Genomic DNA, 18,378 nt, shown 5'->3' with positions numbered 1-18,378 from the left:
GGTCCCTTTGGCCTTGTCCAAGGTTGCCCAGCTTAGGATTCTGTGCAACACTTGGGTTGGGGTGATGGTTTTGTAATATATACAGCTTAAAGCACATGGAGTATTTTTAGCCACCAGATTTTTTATCTTCCCTCTGCGTGAAAAGTAGAAACAAAGTTGTTGACATGAAAAGATAAAAAGCTATTTTTATTCTACACTGCAAGTTAATTATTGCTACTAATTCAGTGATAGGATGGCTATTTGGTGGATTTGTGCACATGGATTTCACAAGTCCAGTGTTTCTCACCTAGGGAGTGCACTACATATACTGCAGCAGTATTTGCTAGCAGCATTGAGTATATCCAAACAACCCCCAATCTCTTGGTTTTATTATTGTGAGTATTGTCACATATGGTAAAAGCAAAATTCTATTTTAAGCCTAAAGTACAATAGTGAAACAAAATATAGCCAGTAAGAGAAGGTGTACATGTAATTGCATTTGGAGTAATTAGTAAGTAAGAAAGCCACCATGGCTAAGAGAGAGTTGTCAATGTTAAAGGAAAAAAAAACAAAGGAAAATTGAAGATATATTTCTAGATGTTACACTTCATGCCATGGAAAATGAACAAAGCAGATCTGTTTTCTTTGTGAGTGACTTCTACATCTCTATTGGATTGCATCTAGAATATTGCGTCCAGTTTTGAATGTTTCCCAACCCATGCAAGACACATATAAAACCATCTGCAAGCTTCTGCAAACTTGAAGAAAGAGAGAAGCTAACATACTATGCAACATTTATATTCTGATCCTTTCATTCCTTTTCCTCTTGAAGATGTAAAAAAAAGTTCATTATCTTTTTATTCCCTCATTTACTTGAAATAATAAATTGCAAAGAGTTTCATCAGTGCTTGAAATTAGATTATTGCATAAATATCTGTGTTATACAGAATTCCACACTTGGATTCAAATCTAGTAAAGGACTTCAGGAGCACTATCTTACCTTTAAAGTTCTTAAAGTAGCTTTTTTAACAGAACCCTCAGCTGGAATCTGTGGAAGTTTGTCCCTAGAAGGGAAGGGGAACTGCTGCACCTGGCTAGTGGGAACTGCTGCACATGGCAACTAGGATTGTACGTTATAGATACTTTCGGTGCTTACAATATCAGACTGAATTATGCTGTAGCTGTCTGTCATTCTCTGACTATATCATATCTCTTTCCATTGGTTTTGAGCTGCAGGATGTGGTTTTCCTTGGTCTTTCACCCTCTGTTGCTGCAGATTTTGGTTCTTCCTTCTGAACTCACAAATCTGTTGTTGTGTTTTCTTCATCTCAGCTTGCTCATTTTCAAGTTCAGCTTGCAGGATTTTAAGCCAAGGAGCCAGCTTGTTATATTTAGATAGTGGCTGTTGACTTTCTGCCAGCTTGTCATCCCTTTCTCCCTGGAATTTTGTTTCCAAGGACAGGAGCCATTTCTGTGTGCATCCTCCTTTTCCTCCCTCAGCGCTGCAGGATGCTGGCCAAGGAGCCAGGCCAGGGCTAAGGTTTACTATCTGTGGATACACTGTGTGCATTCCCTCTTATCTCTGCAGATGGAGATTGTGTAGCTGACACTGAGAAAGGCTGACTTGGCCAAAGGAGGAGACCTGTAGAGATGGGAAGCTCCTGTTTTGGCTCAGAGGAGTCAAACAAAGTTGTATCACTGAAACTTCGAAGGACACAATGGTCAAAAGGTAACTTTTGTTGAATTAGGGGTGGTTTAAAGATTAAAGCATCATCCCTGCATGTGCTAACAAGCTTAATGAAGAACATCTATATGACTATCACTGCATGTGCTAACATCTTAATGAAGAACATATATATGACTATCACTCCACCCAAATCATGCTGTACATAGAGAGGGAGAAGGACAACAAGATTGGGCTGTGTACAGCGAGCTGCAAGTAGCTCCCTGTTCTGTGAGTGGAGAAACTCCCTTCAGCGGGATCATCTTTATCCCTTCATTTTATCTCCCTGTTTTCATTCTTCCTTGGCAGCAAGTAATGCCCCAAAATGCTGGAGTAAAAAGTCCTTACCAACTTTCAGCATTTCCTGGGGGAACAACGCTTTCTATCACCAACTAATTAGAAGAAGGAGAGGTCACATGACAGCATTCTATTCAGAGAAAGTGGAAAAGCAAATGAGGAAAAATGTGAGTAAACTTCACCCATACTGTTACTGTAGTAGTGGAGTTGTGTCATTCTGCTATTGCAAAAGAAGAGGTTGCATTCAGTTTATGCAAACTAATTTTTTACCAACTTCAGTGGAAATTTTCCATCTGTGAAGATAAGTCAGTGTAGGCAAAATTATAAAATGATGAAAATTAAGAAGTTCACCCTTATACAGTGCCTACAATCCTTGCACCTGCATCAAGTTCCAGTGGGGTGAAAAGTCTAAAGAGTGTAATTTTCAGATTTTGCCCTAACATACAGTAATCCCAGATTTTAAAGCAAGAATTTTAAAAAAGGAAACAAAACCCACCAATAAATCAAAATTCAGCTGTTGGCTGACCCCTTTGATTGTAGAAAATCAAGAAAATAAATGTTAACATTAAAGAAAGAAGAAATTAAAAAGTCTTCCATGCTCTATGAATTGTTCTCTTTACTGAATTTTGAGAAGGTCGATTAAAGGGAGATTTTACTTGCTGAAGACAAAGAAAGAAGGCAAAAACCATGTTTGAAATGCTACTGAGGTAGCCTGTTGGAAGAAGGCTATACATTTTTTTACTGAATTTCCTAGATATATAATAAATTTAGCAATGATCAGAAGTCACATTTGATACACCATGTTTAAATTATTTACTTTTTTTCTTACACCCCCTGTAACTGAAAAAAAAAAACCAAACCTGTAAAAAATAAAAAGCATTTTAGATTCTGGTGGAAACCCTCTGAGAGTATTTCCTCTTTTGTTGTTGTGTATTACACTATTCTTTATACCTATTTTCACTTCTCTGTTTGACTGTATCAGGCCTGGTATGTGCACTGTGTTCTCATGGAAAGAATCAGATATACTTGTGTTAGTCTCTCTCCAATTGTTTGGAGGCTATATTTGTTGTCCAGTGGCTACCTACCAAAAGCATGTAATTTGTAACTTCTTTAATTTTAAATTTTAATTTGATGTTTTAAATTTGTAATAACTGTAATTAAACATAATTTAATTTAAATATTAATTAAAATTTTAAATTATTTGTAATCAGAATGGGAACTGCAATGCAAATGCATTACTCCCTACATTCATTACTCAGTTAATTCAAGGGACAGCTCCAGGACCTCTGTCTTAGCACTTCTCTTTTATGTCATACATCTGTAAGGCTTGGCACTTACTTATAAAATTTTGCAATATAACTACAAAAAAACACTTCTACTAATTTTATAGAGAAGGGTTTTTTCATCATTCAAGCCTCCATGGAATCTTACCATGGCTTCTTCTGGAAAGGGAGTATAGCTAGCTGGTTCAAATTATCTTCTCCAGTAAACTGTTCCTCAGTATCAAAACCTGAGTATGTAGAATAGAGAGACAGGGTGAGAGTTTGAGTGAGAAAATAAGACATGTCTATTATGGAGGATACTTTATTAATGCAATCCAGCAGTGACTCCATATTTCTGCAGATGGCTCTTCATGAGGACCTACAACAGGCTTAACTGATAATTATTCTGGCAATTATACATCTCCCAGGCTCCTGCACTCTTTTTTAGTATTGTCTTATTTTTGCCAACCCAACACTCTCCTTTGATGTGGTTGTTCTTCCTTGCCTAGGGATTCCTTCTCTGGGAAAAATGTATCCACACCCAAAGACTGCTTCCAATGGACTATGCAGAAAGGTATGTTGGTTCTACAGTGAGTGTTTCTATGGCTTAGAGACTCTTGTTTTCTGAGAGGTATCCCAAAATTTATATGGACTTAAAAGAAGAATTAAGTTTTTTAGAGTGTTTTCAGAGGATATTCATGGAGATAATACAGCTGAGGAAAACAGGTATTTTGCTTGGAATTTATTGAATGTATCACTTGGCCTCCTCACTGTGTATCCTTCTTCATCAGGAGTCCTCTACCAAAAATATGATGGAACTACATGAACATTCACAGCAGTTTTCAAGTTAGCTAATTTTTCTTTCATATATAAATAAGCCTGTTCCATTTAAACCAATGTCTTGTACAAAGTGGAAATATAGCTTAGAATATTGGAATATCAATCATACTGCATGAGACAGAGAAGATCCTGGTCACTTGCTGTGTTGCTGTAATAAGTGCTCAGGATATAGATGCCATTTTCTATTTTCAGATAGGTTTTCATGTCAATCATCTCACAGTCCCTTGACCATGCTTTGTTCCTCCCTCTCATGTCTTCCCTGCTTTGTGCAGTCCATATTGTTCATGTGCTTCACTCATGCCATGGCAGTAAGAGCTGACCTCAAAATCTAACAAAGTCTGTTGATTTAAACGGGCTTTGCACCAGCTACAGATCTGTTAGCACTGTGAACTACCAAGTACTGCCTGGCATACTTTGGCAGGGGAGGGGAGTGTGATAGATAAATGTCATTATAACTTGCTCATTTAGCACATGGCACTTGAATTCCCTCTCATGTTTAGCCTCACCAACAAGAACATACTGCATGTCAGATTTTCCAAGATGGGCTCAGAAGCACAGGTTGCTTCACAAAGCTGGCAGGCAGCGTCTTTTCCTGCCACTGAGTTGTACATTTCATCCTGCAAATATGAAAAGGAAGCTCTTGGTGGTCCTCTCAAGTCAGTCTTCTTACAGGAAGGAGCAGCACTGCAGTTCTCCTAGGGTCTCTGTACCCAACTTCCCAGCTTCAGCGTGAACAGAATGTATGTCTGTCCTACATAATATGTCGTGTTAAGTACAGAATTAGTGCATCTTGGAGTGTTAGCAAACATTTTTACTCCTAATCCTCAGGAAATACAATAATGTAGCCATATGAAGAGTAAGGGACGTAGTATTTCCTGAGGAGTTTCATGGGACAGTGAACATGGAGCTACAGTGGTCCAAGCTAAATACATAGTCTGATAGATGTCTGTTCTGTCATGGATTAGGGGTGATAACTGGTAGGTCTCAGACACCTTTTTTCCCCATTCTCCTTCTGAAAGTATCACCATTGCCTAGTGGATTAACCCTGTTGCAGATGAATTGCTTGTAGAACAGTTTGTGCCTGCTTCCAAAGGAGCTCTTAAAGCCTAGGACAAAAAAAGTGGGCTGCACTCCAAGGCTGTCAAAAAAGTTACGTAGAAGCCTGAAGCATAGAATGAATAAAAACGAATGTGGAAATCCTCTGGCAGTGTTATGTTTCAAACAGTCCCTTGTCATTACAATAAATGGGTATGTTTACTTAAGAGCACTCAATAATTTATTAGAGTGTGAAATAATCCTGTAGAACAGCACCTTCTCTACACACATGGATTAACCCACGGGGATTAGGAGTCCTCCAACACCTGGTTCTACGAAAAAGATCAGTAAACAGGTGATCTTAATCTGATTTCTGCTGAGGTGGTTGTGTATTGGGGAAAATGAGCACAGAAACTCTCAAAGAGCTGACTTTATGGAAGTGTTGCAGATGCAAATGACACCTATCGTATCAAATCTATTTTAAAGGTATCTCTGCACAAGCATTCATGTTTTCTGCACAATCACAGGTTTTTTATAGCTTTTATACATACCACTCGGATTATGCAAAAACATTTACAAAAATAAAAAGAGAATGCATTTTAAAATTTTGCCCTTATGTACCAGATAGCAAAAGCCCAGCACTCACTTTTATTTTCTTAATCCTACATTATATAGGTATATAAACAGTATATAATAATATTATAATCTGTTTATAGATTAAACTAAGATGCTTCTAGCCAGGCTTGCAAATTTGGAATTCCTTTGGCTTCAACTAGAGCTTTATTTTAATGAAGATTGGAATTTAATATTTTAGAGTACACTAAATAAAATTTCTCAGTATCTACTACAGAGGACACAGATCATCATCTGTTTCAGGGAAAACAACCATGAATCTGTGGCAGGAATGGTCATTTCCAGTCAAGAATTAAGGGCTTGAAAATGCACTATTTCTAAGGCTAAATTGTTTAATATTATACAGATGTACCGCAGTTCAGTATTGATGTATTGGCAGCTGCTGGGGATTCATAGAATCACAGAATGGTTTGGGTTGGAAGGGACATTGAAGATCACTCAGTTCCATCCCAACTAAGTAATCTTAAATTTTCCTTCCGACCCAAACCATTCTGTGATTCTGGGCAGGGACACCTTTCACTAGGCCAGGTTGCTCCGAGCCCCGTCCAGCTTGGCCTGGAACACTTCCAGGGATGGGGCATCCACAGCTTCTCTGGGAAACCTGTTCCAGTGCCTCAGCACCCTCACAGTAAAGAATTTCTTACTAATATCTAATCTAACCCTACTCTCGTTCAGTGCAAAGCCATTCCCCGCTACAAGCCCTTGTAAGAAGCCCCTCCCGGCACAGGAGCCCGGGAAGCGGGGAGGGCCCGTCCCAGCCGCGCTCGCCCGCGCTGCTTTTGGTCCCTCTGGCCGCGCCGTAGATGCCGGGCTGGGCTGGCGCCTGCGTGCCGTGGGCATCCCGGCTGCCGGTGATTCCTGCCTCCCGGTGATTCCTGCTTCCTGCCGCCGCCGCCATGGATTACCGGGCGCTGGTGATGAGCCAGGTCGTGCCGGGGCAGTTCGACGATGCGGACTGCTCGGACAGGTGAGGGCGCACCGCGGGGCCGGGGCTGAGGGCGCTGGGGGAGCCGGGCCGGGCGGACACGCGGAGCGAGAGCGGGAGCAGCCCTGGGACTTGCCCGGCAGCGGGGAAGGGAGAGCGGGCGGTGCTGCCCCGCTACGGGAGGAGATGAGAGGAAAGGCTGCGTGTGTCTCTCGGCTTCCCTTTTCCATGATGTGTGCTGTATTGGGACGTACTTGTCCTGGCAGAAAGCCGCGACATGTAATTGACATGACAGAATGGTAGCATCGGTTAGGTTGGAAAAGACCTCTGGGATCATCGAGGCAAGCTGTGACCCAACACCACCTTGCCAACTAGACCGTGGCACTGAGTAACAACTCCAGTCTTCTTAAACACCTCCAGGAACGGTGACTCCACCACCTCCCCGAGCAATCCATTCCAATGTCTAACCACCCTTGCTGTGAAGAAATTCTTCCAAATTCTCCTGGTGCAACTTTAGGCCGTGTCCTCTTTTCCTGTCGCTTGCTGCCTGGGGGTAGAGGCCGACCCCCACGTGGCTGCAGCCTCCTTTCAGGGAATTGTAGAGAATGGTAAGGTCCCGTCTGAGCCTCTTTCCTCCGGGCTAAACACCCCCAGCTCCCACAACTGCTCCTCACAGGATTGATGCTCCAGATCCTTCACCAGCTTCATTTCTAGACCTGATCCAGCACCTCAATATCCTTCCTGAATAGAGGGCCTCAGAACTGGACTCAGTGAATTAAAACACGGGTGAAAATGTAAAGTCATTTATGGGGATAAGTGTATGGAATTTTTGGTGACTAACAATAATTTTTAGTTATAGAGACATCTGTGTTTCTTTTCAGTGAATCTGTGGAAGACACAGAAGCATGTAAAGAGGGTGAGGTCCCTGAGAGCTGCCAGTTATGCACGTGTGAAGAAGTTAATCCTGAGGAAGGAGATGGTGATGATGACAACGATGCTGAAGAGGAAGATGAAGACTGGGACTGGGATGATGAGGTGGGAAGACTCACGAAACGCCACAATGCTGCTGGTGGATGCAATCCACAGGTATGTTGAAGGTTATTCTGTGGGCTTTGAGGGTGCCCAAGAGCTAATGGGGCCAGTCTGGAGGCTTCGTTTGTTGTTAATGTTATGTTGGGGACAAATGCAAGCAGAAATTTTTCCTTGAGAGAATCCCCTTCCTTTGCATCTGTTCCTGTGACCTGCTGTATGTGTATGTACATTGTAGCCCAACCTCCATTTGATTTTCTTGTCTCAAACCTGTTGCTGGATTCTCTGTGTCACTGCAGTTTTCTTCTCTTCCTTACCTTTCTCAACTTTTCTTTGTTTGCTCACCCTTAGGATGTTCCTTACTTTTTGGTATTTGTTCTCTGTGTTTCTGAGCCTCTTCCCCAGCCTTTCTGTTTATTTTTAGACTATCTGCTAGTCCTATCCGGGGTGAAACCAGTTCTATTCTTGACTTCATAGTGAAGAAGACAAAGAAAAATACAAGCATGGGAAATGGAGGGGGGTGCTTGAAGTGAATTAATTTAGAGTGTTGGCATAATAATTATATAATTATTATGGTGTTATTATGATATAAATAATTATGGTGTTGGCATAGAAACTCTGGTGTTGTGCAGAATGGAGAGCACTCATGAAGGTAAGAAGGGTGCTAGTTCTCACATCAGCTTGGACACTAGAGGATCAAAACCTCATTTTTCCTATTGATACCAACTTAGCAGAATAGTTGAGATAAATCAGAGTGGTGCTGATCATAGCATAGCATAGCATGTCTGGCAGCATTTGTCTAGGTGGTATATTCTTGCCTTTATTTAGAGGTTTATGCTGTTCAATGATGGTGAAATCATGTTCAGGTATTAGTTGTGTTTGGGGAGGACTACATGTAAGGAAAGACAGAATCTTGGGAAGTTTTCTCAGTTCATTGCCTCTGCATTTTTTCCCTCTTGTTTTATTCCTTGTTTCTGTCTTCTATTCTCTTCCTTTTACAGACAGAAAAAGTGCTGTGTGAGAGACTTGTAGCTTCCTAGACTAAAAAATAACTCTGGTTTGGAGCACTTTTAGAATTTTGACTGGCGTATTACCTGTATTTTCTTTTCTTGATTTAAGTAAAATCTGGTGTTAATCCATATCTGTTTCCTTATATCCCATGTGGTTTTTATCTTACAGCTTTAGGCATAGGCATTTGAGATGACTTTTCCAATGAAATGGTTTGAATTTCAAAGGGCCGTGTACAGAACGTGACTTATGTTAACAAATCCTTTATTTCAGGCAAACAGACAGACCCCTAATTGCTCTTCAGCAAAACTGTCAACCCCTGCAGGCAAGGTTTTAAGAAAATTTGAACACAAAATCAATTTAGGTGAGTATAATTGCACTGCTGTCTGTTATTTTAAACAGTTACCACTCTGTGACATTCTCAGACTAATTCCGCCTATGTTAAGCCAGAACTCCCTGGAATGGATGAGTTACCCTTTCCCAGAGAGATTAAAAATGGCTTTTTTGTATTTGAAGTTGCCTTTAGTCTCCAAAAACTGGCTGTCATACCCCCCTCTCTCTCCACCTTCAGAACCATATGGCTGTTTTGTTGGGGCTTTTTATTTCTCCTTGATTTCTCCAGGCAGCATGAAGTCTTTCTTCCCTGGATTGTCTTTAGGAAAAAGCTGCTTGAGTGGGGGGAGGGAATTAACTCTCTGTTGTGATGTTGGTGATTCCCACAGCTGCTACCAAAGCTGCATTTTCTAGACAAATGCAGTAGGCCCCTGTAGTATTAGAGGGGGTACATTTTGCAGCAGTTCTCTCCCAGGAGCAGAGATCCTGTGCTGAATGAAGAGGCTGCTGTCCAGCTGGTGTGGTTTGACTTTTGCCCTGAGATGGAGATGGCTGCTCAGCACAGCCTGTCAGGACTAAGGGTAGCTGTGATTGGCACCTTCTGACAGGGTAGAGATCAGAGGTTGGGTTTTCCTTTATAACAAAGTGGTGCTAGGGTGAAGGCTGCTGGTATTTGTAGCCAAATACAGCAGTTTTTATACATTTAGCATTTCATCAAACACTATTTAAATGCATTGTTGAAGAGAATCTGGGAGGCTATTATTTATTGTGTTAAGAAAAATGGCATTTGATTGTTGAAAAGAAAAGAACAGACAAATTTATTGGTGAGATGTTATCCAAAAGGCATTACTGGTATCACATTTCCAAGTCTCTGGAATTGTCTCACTCATCTGTGTTGTTACCTTATAGTCCTGCCCTGAAATGTAAACAGAGTGGAGTGTTAGGTTAACCCTGGTGTGTAGAAAACTTCTTTGGCTTTGGGGTTTTGGTTTTTTTTTCATCACTTCTTATGTGTTTTTCAGATAAGTTAAATTTTGATGATTCTGTTATAAACAGAGTCACAGAAAAGTCTAGGCAGAAGGAAGCAGACATGTGAGTATTACTTATGCTTCTATTTTCACTTAAATACTTTAAACCCAGAAGTATAGTGCTTATTTCCTTGTTTAAATAAGTTTGTTAAGAAAAATGAAGTTAGTTGTCTACATGTAGTTTGCCCTTTGGTCTTCAATTTTTTGGTTTCCAAATCAGTTTTTGGAATCATCCAAGGTTTTGAATCTTTTGTCACTGGTAGCACAAATGATTGTGTTGGTGTGGTATAGTAAGACAGAAGTGATGGATGTCATTCCCCTACTACAGACGCTGTTGATGTTTTCCTTTCCATCCCTCTGTCTGCAGGAGAAACCTTTGGTTTTGTATGACCTGAAAGCCTTACTTCTTAAGGCTGTCATCTTAACCTTTGGCACAGGATGGCTCAGTTTGCTCTGTCAAAGTACCCAGCCCATATATGGGATTGTAACATTTTATTTTCACTTCTGCTAGGTACCGAGTCAAAGACAAGTCAGACAGAGCAACAGTAGAACAGGTAAGGCCTTTGTTCATCAAAATTCCCTTTTGACCAGAGCAAATAGTGTAGAATTTTGGAATCAATGAAAAAACAGTTAAAGCAAGAACAGAGTTTTGGAATTCTGTTTCTCTTGTTATGCTGAAGAGACCTGTTGTTTCTTTCTTTCTTTGTTTCACATATGAAAGTTAACTTTGGTTCCATAAACATTTTAGAGCTCATTTTTGTGTTTAACATTGTGATTTGTTTATATGTGTAATGCAGAATTCCATCTTAAGCTTTTATTGAATTCCAAAGAACAAGAAAAAATGCTGAGTTTGCATTTTTCTTTTTTTCTTCTTTAGCAAGACTGAATTATTACTGGGCTGAGCCCACATGGCTGTCCTATCTCAGTTATGTTATCTGTATCCCAAGATATATCTTACTTTAAAACATTTAATGCAGCTATGGGTGGGACATTATTTCTTTGTCTCTTCTAGAGTTAGATTGAAGACATATGCTTAATTTAAAAAGAGAAAAAGTTTTTGAAGAAAAAGTGAAATATCTTCCTAGATTCATGGTAAAATTCTGAGTGATTATTATTATTATATATTCAGATTATTATTCGATCCTTGAGAACATTCTGATGCCCAGGCTTCTTTAATATGATAGTAGGACTGGGCATTATTATTTGTTTTTTTATTTCTCTGCTGACTCTTCTGTATTAAATTTGAGGTGTTGGACCCAAGGACCCGAATCATTCTGTTCAAGATGCTCTCTAGAGGTATCATATCAGAAATCAATGGCTGCATCAGCACAGGGAAAGAAGTAAGTTTTATTGCAAGGCTTTTTTTTTTAGCCAGCTGGGTGGAAGTTTATGATGCTCAGAAAATGGAGTGAAATACTTGGGCTTAGTTCTACATATTTTGTGCTTCTTGATTGGTAAGAAGTTATCTTAAGAAAAAAAAAAATTCTGTTAAAGGAAACCAATTTTCCTAAGTATGAAAGATTTCTAAGAATGCTTTAATATTATCTTAAATTTGTGGATGTTGTTAATTGCATCTTTCAACAAAAGGTTTTAGCAAAGTTATGTATACCCATAGCATTAAATAGTGCCTAAAAACCATACAAACCCAGATAATTCCAATTAAATATGTACTTCTGTCCTGTGTAGAGGTGAAAACATGAGACATTAGGGCCATGCTTTAGGGCCTGAACAGTGCACAGACTCAAGTTAACCCTTCACACAAGGGCTTGCTTCAGTCTCCCAAGTGTGCATGAGGCAGAGTTTTCTTGTGCAATGTTGATTGTATTCTGAGGGCATTGTTGCACCCCTGCCCCATCTTATGTACTTCCTGCAAGCTGCCCTTCATGGAAAAAGGATTGCCCTGGTGTGCAGTCTCCTTCAGCTGGATGCCACACAGGGGCTGGGGTGGGATCAGCCCTTTTCCAGGTATCAGAATGAGAAGAAGAGAGAAGACTATGTTGTTTTAAAGAGCTTTTCTTTAATGTTATTTCTTCTCTTTTTAATCTAATAGGCCAATGTATATCATGCCAGTACTGCAAATGGGGAGAACAGAGCAATAAAGATTTACAAAACCTCTATTCTGATGTTTAAAGATCGGGATAAGTATGTCAGTGGTGAATTCAGGTGAGTTTGACTTCTGCCTGATTTTACTGGGGAAGAGGGATTGTTTTGAAAGATATTAAAATCACTGGTGCTCATGCTGCATTGATAGACTAAGAGTCCCTGTTGTCTTTTATTTTTTTATTTAAAGATTTCGTCATGGATACTGCAAAGGCAACCCAAGAAAAATGGTGAAGACGTGGGCCGAAAAAGAAATGAGGAATTTAATAAGGTGATTCTTCCAGTTTTTATTTCATCATGCAGAGATTACAAAAACTTTTAAGTTTAGAGGAGATGCTCTCTCTTTGGGTACCACTACCCTATTGGGTCTCTGGAGTGTTCAGGAAAGTGTCTTAAGCTTCATTATGGGAGAGAAACAAAAGGGGAGGGAAGAATAAAGATCTTCTTTTGTTTTCCTGCGAATGCTTGAAGCTCTTCAGTGTCTGAACTCTGACATGACTGAACAGCAAGGAGAAGCTAGAAATAGCTGCTGCTGAGCAGCAACACACTGTGTGATATGGGGTAATCTAGGATTAACTTGAACTGTCTAAAAGATTCTTTGACACAGGAATGCTTAGAAAAAAGGGTCAGAATGGTTGTGGCTTTTTGTGTGCATTTCCTAGTTCTTCACAAGGGAGACTTTCTTGAGCTCTCACTGTGTTATGTTCTAAGCTGCAGAGCTCCTTGCACTGGTGCAAAGCAAATAGAGTTTGGTTTTGGTTTTTTTTTTGGCTTTGTTCCTGTATTTCAGGTTGAATACAGCCCAGATACCTTGCCCAGAGCCAATTATGCTAAGGAGTCATGTGCTTGTCATGGGCTTTATTGGTAAAGGTGATAGGTAAGTATCCTTAGAAAAGAAATTTTTTTTGTTTATTTGGTTGTTTGTTTTTTTGGGTTTTTTTTTTAATTTAGTAATAGCTTTTCCCAAAGGTTTATGAAAACCAGCCAAACCAACCATCTGAATTTACCTACAGTTACTCTAGGGCTGTAAAGTTAACATGTGCATGTGATCTGTGGAATGGTCCCAGACATTTGTCAGCTACTACTGCAGGCAATCTGTGTGATTCTGAAGCCTCAGTTGTGTGCAAAATGATTTCATAAAGTGGCTTAACCAGAGATTAATGCTGGAAAGGCTTGCTAATCATGAAGATAGTTTATTGTTTTGTAGTTACTGACATTAATGTAGCACGGTCCGAATTAGCTCCTGTTGAAAATAGAGCTTCAGAATCTTTGGCAAGCATGTAGCAAGGTTTTGCTCCCCTTCCTGCTGGCTCCTTGCAGTTGGTTGCTCATCCTGACTTGCTTGACATACTCAGGGAGTGAAAGATTCAGGCACAGCAATTAAAGTGTTTGCAGCTGGTGTGAAAAAGGAAAAAGTATTTAGTTTCTATTTAGTTTTAGCTATATTTTTAGTTTCTGTTGTTGTTTTTTTTTTTCTTTGTAATTTCAAGACCTGCTCCTCTGCTGAAGAATGCTCAGTTGTCTGACTCCAAAGTCCGGGAGCTGTACCTGCAGATCATCCAGTACATGAGAAGAATGTACCAAGATGCCAGACTTGTTCACGCAGATCTCAGTGAATTTAATATGCTGTATGTTTTTAATCCTTGCTCTGTATTGTGACATCTAAAATGTATGCATTGGCAGCCTCTATGTGAGAATACTGATGTACCTTTCAGCGAGGGTGGGGTCCTTGTGGTTACTGGGTTTTGTAACTTTTCTAATTAATTATGTAGCTTTTAGCCCAGATCTGAGCTTTCTCTGTTAAAAAACACCAACAGGCAAACAAACGGAACCATAAAATAAGAAGAAAAAAAAAATTAAAAAACACAACAAAATCACCTCACAAAACCCCCTCACGACTAGAAAAAAACCCGTCAACTCCAGCAAAAACTAGTAAGGTAGCATTTTTATGTAAGGTATTTTATATTAGTTAGGTGTCATTTCACTGCTATATTTTTATAACTTGTTTCTTGTTTTATTTCTTTTTCATGCACCTCTCTGCTTTTTTTTGTTCATGAGCAGACTACTTTTAAAAAAAGTTTAATTATACAGCTTGTATAGAGGAGGGAAAGGATTGACTAAAAAAAGCCACCCTGGCCCTCACATACAAGGCATATGCTGAAGAAACAAGTTAAGATTTTTTTTTGCTGCTTCTTAGTTGAGGCATGTTTTGTTCCCTGCCCCTCAGTATCTGGTGGAGTTGGTGCAGCTCTGTGTGGGTTTTCCTTGCAGGTACCACGGAGGGGACGTGTACATCATTGACGTGTCTCAGTCCGTGGAGCACGACCACCCGCACGCGCTGGAGTTCCTGCGCAAGGATTGTGCCAACGTTAACGGTGAGGGGGCTGCACTCCAGCCCTTGTTCTGATACCTGGTTTGTTTAGCAGGATGGACTTAGTTCACCTTATGTTCTTTCAGGTGTAACTGACTGTAGAAGCTGTCAAGATTGTTTTAAAATACTTCCTCTCCTGTGTTCTTGTGACTTCCTCAGGGAGCAGCGTACTGTGCTGAGTTCAGAGTAGTGCAGCTTATTTTGCTAGAAGTCATCTCTCTTAAATGAGTGCCATGGCTGAATCTCAGTGTTAGGATAGATCTAAGATCACTCCCAGTCTGCAGCAGTGCTCACTCCAATCTTAACTTCCCGTACTTAAAATACTGTGCAGACATACTGATGTGTTGCCTTCTGTGAGCTGGATCCACATCTGGGATTCCTCAACTGGCAAGATGTTTCTGTGTGTTATAAAGTTCCCTGCACTAAGGGCAGCTGAGAGGATTGAGGCACAGAGTAATTAATTAGAGATGTTATCACTTGTCATAGTATGTTGATAAGTAAAGTTTCATGGTGTTTTTCTCTTGAGAATTTGGTCTTCATGTGTGAATATACATGTTGTGTAACAGATACACACCTCCTGGTAGGGTGTGTCTGTGAGGACAAAAAAAATCTCTCTTTATAGGCTGCTTTTGTCTCCCCTTTCTTTTCACATTGACTTTTTTCTTATTTTACAGAGACTCTTGAAAGTCTGGCACATAATTAGGAAAGAACTGTGTGCATGCTGTATGTTGTTGATGTCCTGTATGCTACATTTTCCTTATTCCTTTTCAGTTCATGCATTTCTAGTAACTGCCTTCTGTCTTAGCTAGTCGCACCCTTGCTCTTTATTCGTGTCATTTGAGCTCCTTTACCTAGATATTCTAGTGTCTCAGTGAGTTGCAGTTGTTTTGGTGTTGTTTTGTTTGTTTTCTGTCACTGCAGCTTTCTCTGTCTAAGCCTTCTACAGAAACTGTAAGAAAACACACCTGTTCTGCCTTAGGTGTGATCTTTGCAGAGATTTGTGGTTCAGTGAGCACGGAGAGCTGCCGCCAAACTAAGTGCTTTTCTAATCCTTCCATGATTAATTTCTCACAGTGAGAGATCCTCTGGGAATTTTAAGTACAAAATACTTGTTAAACAGTCCTCATTGTCATTTGCTGCTGTTTTTCAGAACAGAAGTGCAGCCTATAATTTGGTCATAACTGATTTAAGAAAGCAATTCTGAGCGTAGTAGCGAGGAAGATTCTAGGACATCAATGTGTCTTCCCTTTTGGGTGGATCATAATGTACTGTATTTCAGTGGCCACTTGTTTCTCTCTGGCAAAAGTTCGAGGTCTCCATTCCTTATTTGAAATACTTTTTTTATCTTAGTCATTGCAAATACTACACTTGTCTTGAATTCTTTACTTCTTAGCCCATACTCATTAAGTCAGGATCCTGCTGAAATTGATTTGGCTTTTATATTTGTGCAGTTTTTCTCCTTTTAGTGTTTGTTGCATGTGGGAGATGAACAGTTTTATTTCAGATGACCAAGAATCATCTGGTAACTAAACTCCATATGATGTAGAATGTGCTGCTTAGACTTCCCCAAGTCATCAGAGTTGCTGGCTTGCTGGAATTGTCACTTTAACATCCAAGCTGTGTACGTTAGATGGAATTACTAATGGGTTTTGTCTCTCCCTTGTTTCCTGGCAGACTTTTTCCAGAAGCACAATGTTGCAGTGATGACAGTGAGGGAGCTGTTTGAATTTATTACTGATTCTTCTATCACAAGTGAAAACATTGATGACTACCTGTCTAAGGTAAGACCTCATGGCCTTGTTACTGAGTAAGAGGACAGCAAAATCAGATCTAGTTCAAGCTTCATCATCTCATTTATTCTACATCCTAAGGAAGCCAGCACATGACATTGTAGTGCTAGTGCTTCAAAAATGCATATAGGTCTTTTCCATTTATACCATTGTAGAGTGACACTGCTTTCATTGCATGTTGTCTCAGAAAGTGTCTTGGACGTATTTTATGAAAAAATCCTTTTGCTAGGATCTTTTCTCCCAAGAAGCTGAGAGGCCTCAGAAATGAAATGTAAACAAAAATTATCTGCTGCTGTGGAATGCAACAGGTGCATCTTTGATTGGTCTCATGTGGTTGTTTTTAATTAATGGCTAATCACATTCCAGCTGTCTCGGACTCTCTGGTCAGTTACAAGATTTTATTATCATTCCATTCCATTTCTTTCCTTGCTAGCCTTCTAATGAAATCCTTTCTTCTATTCTTTTAGTATAGTTTTAATATATCATTTTCTTATAATATAATATATATATAAAATAATAAATCTGCCTTCTGAAACATGGAGTCAAGATTCTCATCTCTTCCCTCGTCCTGGGACCCCTGCGAACACCACAACAAGAAAGTCTGTCTAATCATGAAGACTCAAATGTCTGTTTGAGGTGCTGTAAGAATCGGGATGCTTTAAGCTAGCTCTTCCTTTCTGGCAAGGAGGAGCTCTGCAGAAATATAACCGTGCTTATATGGAGACTGGTGCTATATGTCGTGTAGCCGTGCTGGGCCTGCTGGGCCTGCCGCAGTTTGGTCTGGGGGGGAGGAGCTGCACGTGTGTTTTTCTTGCTGGTACGGCCCTGATCTGCAGCTGTCAGGTGCTTCGCAGCAGGGCTGTTCACCATTAGGTGTCGCTGAAGGCATTCCCACAGGGACAGCTGGAGTGCGTGTGAGTGACGGTGGAGCACAGGGAGAAACACAGATGGGAATAGTTGGATGTGATTCTAAAGGCTTAGTGGTGCGATTCTAAAGAATGATAAATTTTTTGTAATATTTTGTGTTTCTTTAGGCAATGGAAATAGCATCGAAAAGAACAGAAGAGGAAAGATCCAGTCAAGATAAAGTGGATGAGGAAGTGAGGATTTCTGTTCCTGCTATGAAATTAATGTTAACCTTACCTCTTCTAAACACTGAAAAATGTTGTGTTTTCTTTGAAAAAATGTACAGTTGATGATAAAACATTGTTTCTGATGCTGAGATATCTTGACCTAGCTGAGATGTGAAGTATTAAGGGATGCCATGTGTAAAAGCTGACAGCAATACGCTGTTAGAAGGCAAATACTCTATTTCCTAAACTAGTTTGTTTGCTGACATCTATGTCTCTTGATGTATCTTCCAGTTCAGGTTTAGTTTATAAAAAACCTGAGTAGAGAGATCAGATTGTGCTAGTGGTTTTGGAGCAGTGATACAGAAGCAGGCTATTTGGATAAGTGCATTGGCCAAATTGCCTATCTAGCTCCACTCCCAGTCTAATTCAGTTCTTCCACTGCTTTTACATTCAGTGAAGCCATCTCAAATCCATTACAGAAAGCTGTTAATGTTCTGGAAATGCTTAATGTAAAGATAGAACCATTTCCATCTTAGTCTTAACTGTCTGTTCCAGAAGAGTCTAAAAACAAAACCAACAACCAACAAAAGCCTCTTATCTTGTGGGTCAGTACAACTTGATTTATTCAAGACTTTTTTGTCTTGGAGCTCAGCAGGTTTCACTAACTGCTTCAGGCTTTGCCAAGGAAAGATGTTTTTTGTTTCCCAGTATAGCCTCAGCATAAAACTACTGAGGTGTAGAGTCAGATTCAAGTGTTTGGTAGCAAGCCCATCTTCTGCAAGCAAGTTACTCCTTTGTTTATATGAGGTACTGACCTGTAAGAGAGGTGGTTTCGTAGCATCTAAGTTCAGTTCATTTGTCTTAGACTTTTACATGTGACCATGGCTATTTTGTGCCACTTCTCATGCTAAAGAGCAGAGCTGAGTAAGGGCAGCTCTGTGGAAGTGGGGAA

At 40.1% G+C, this 18,378-nt stretch overlaps 1 protein-coding gene across 3 annotated transcripts in view; it reads left to right on the top strand.

Moving 5' to 3' along the window:
• The first annotated feature begins 6,601 nt into the window (after nucleotides 1–6,601).
• Nucleotides 6,602–18,378, top strand: part of RIOK1 (RIO kinase 1) — a 29,796-nt gene continuing 18,019 nt past the window's right edge. For 2 of the 3 annotated variants that reach the window (XR_004982604.2, XM_036406856.2), the window contains exons 1-13: nucleotides 6,602–6,736; nucleotides 7,576–7,780; nucleotides 9,005–9,095; nucleotides 10,087–10,156; nucleotides 10,604–10,646; nucleotides 11,340–11,432; nucleotides 12,143–12,255; nucleotides 12,383–12,463; nucleotides 12,983–13,069; nucleotides 13,683–13,820; nucleotides 14,464–14,567; nucleotides 16,238–16,344; nucleotides 17,388–17,453. Coding sequence is in view for 2 of the 3 variants with exons in the window: in XM_036406856.2 (XP_036262749.1) it covers nucleotides 6,666–6,736; nucleotides 7,576–7,780; nucleotides 9,005–9,095; nucleotides 10,087–10,156; nucleotides 10,604–10,646; nucleotides 11,340–11,432; nucleotides 12,143–12,255; nucleotides 12,383–12,463; nucleotides 12,983–13,069; nucleotides 13,683–13,820; nucleotides 14,464–14,567; nucleotides 16,238–16,344; nucleotides 17,388–17,453 (1,269 nt within the window). In the remaining variant the exon portion in view is untranslated. The remainder of the gene's footprint in view (nucleotides 6,737–7,575; nucleotides 7,781–9,004; nucleotides 9,096–10,086; nucleotides 10,157–10,603; nucleotides 10,647–11,339; nucleotides 11,433–12,142; nucleotides 12,256–12,382; nucleotides 12,464–12,982; nucleotides 13,070–13,682; nucleotides 13,821–14,463; nucleotides 14,568–16,237; nucleotides 16,345–17,387; nucleotides 17,454–18,378) is intronic. The other variant, XM_036406855.2, reaches the window with a different exon arrangement.

This window comes from Molothrus ater, chromosome 1, assembly GCF_012460135.2.
Source record: "Molothrus ater isolate BHLD 08-10-18 breed brown headed cowbird chromosome 1, BPBGC_Mater_1.1, whole genome shotgun sequence".
Taxonomy (NCBI): domain Eukaryota; kingdom Metazoa; phylum Chordata; class Aves; order Passeriformes; family Icteridae; genus Molothrus; species Molothrus ater.
The sequence above is the reverse complement of the archived record's forward strand: the minus strand, read 5'-3'. Positions and strand labels throughout refer to the sequence as shown.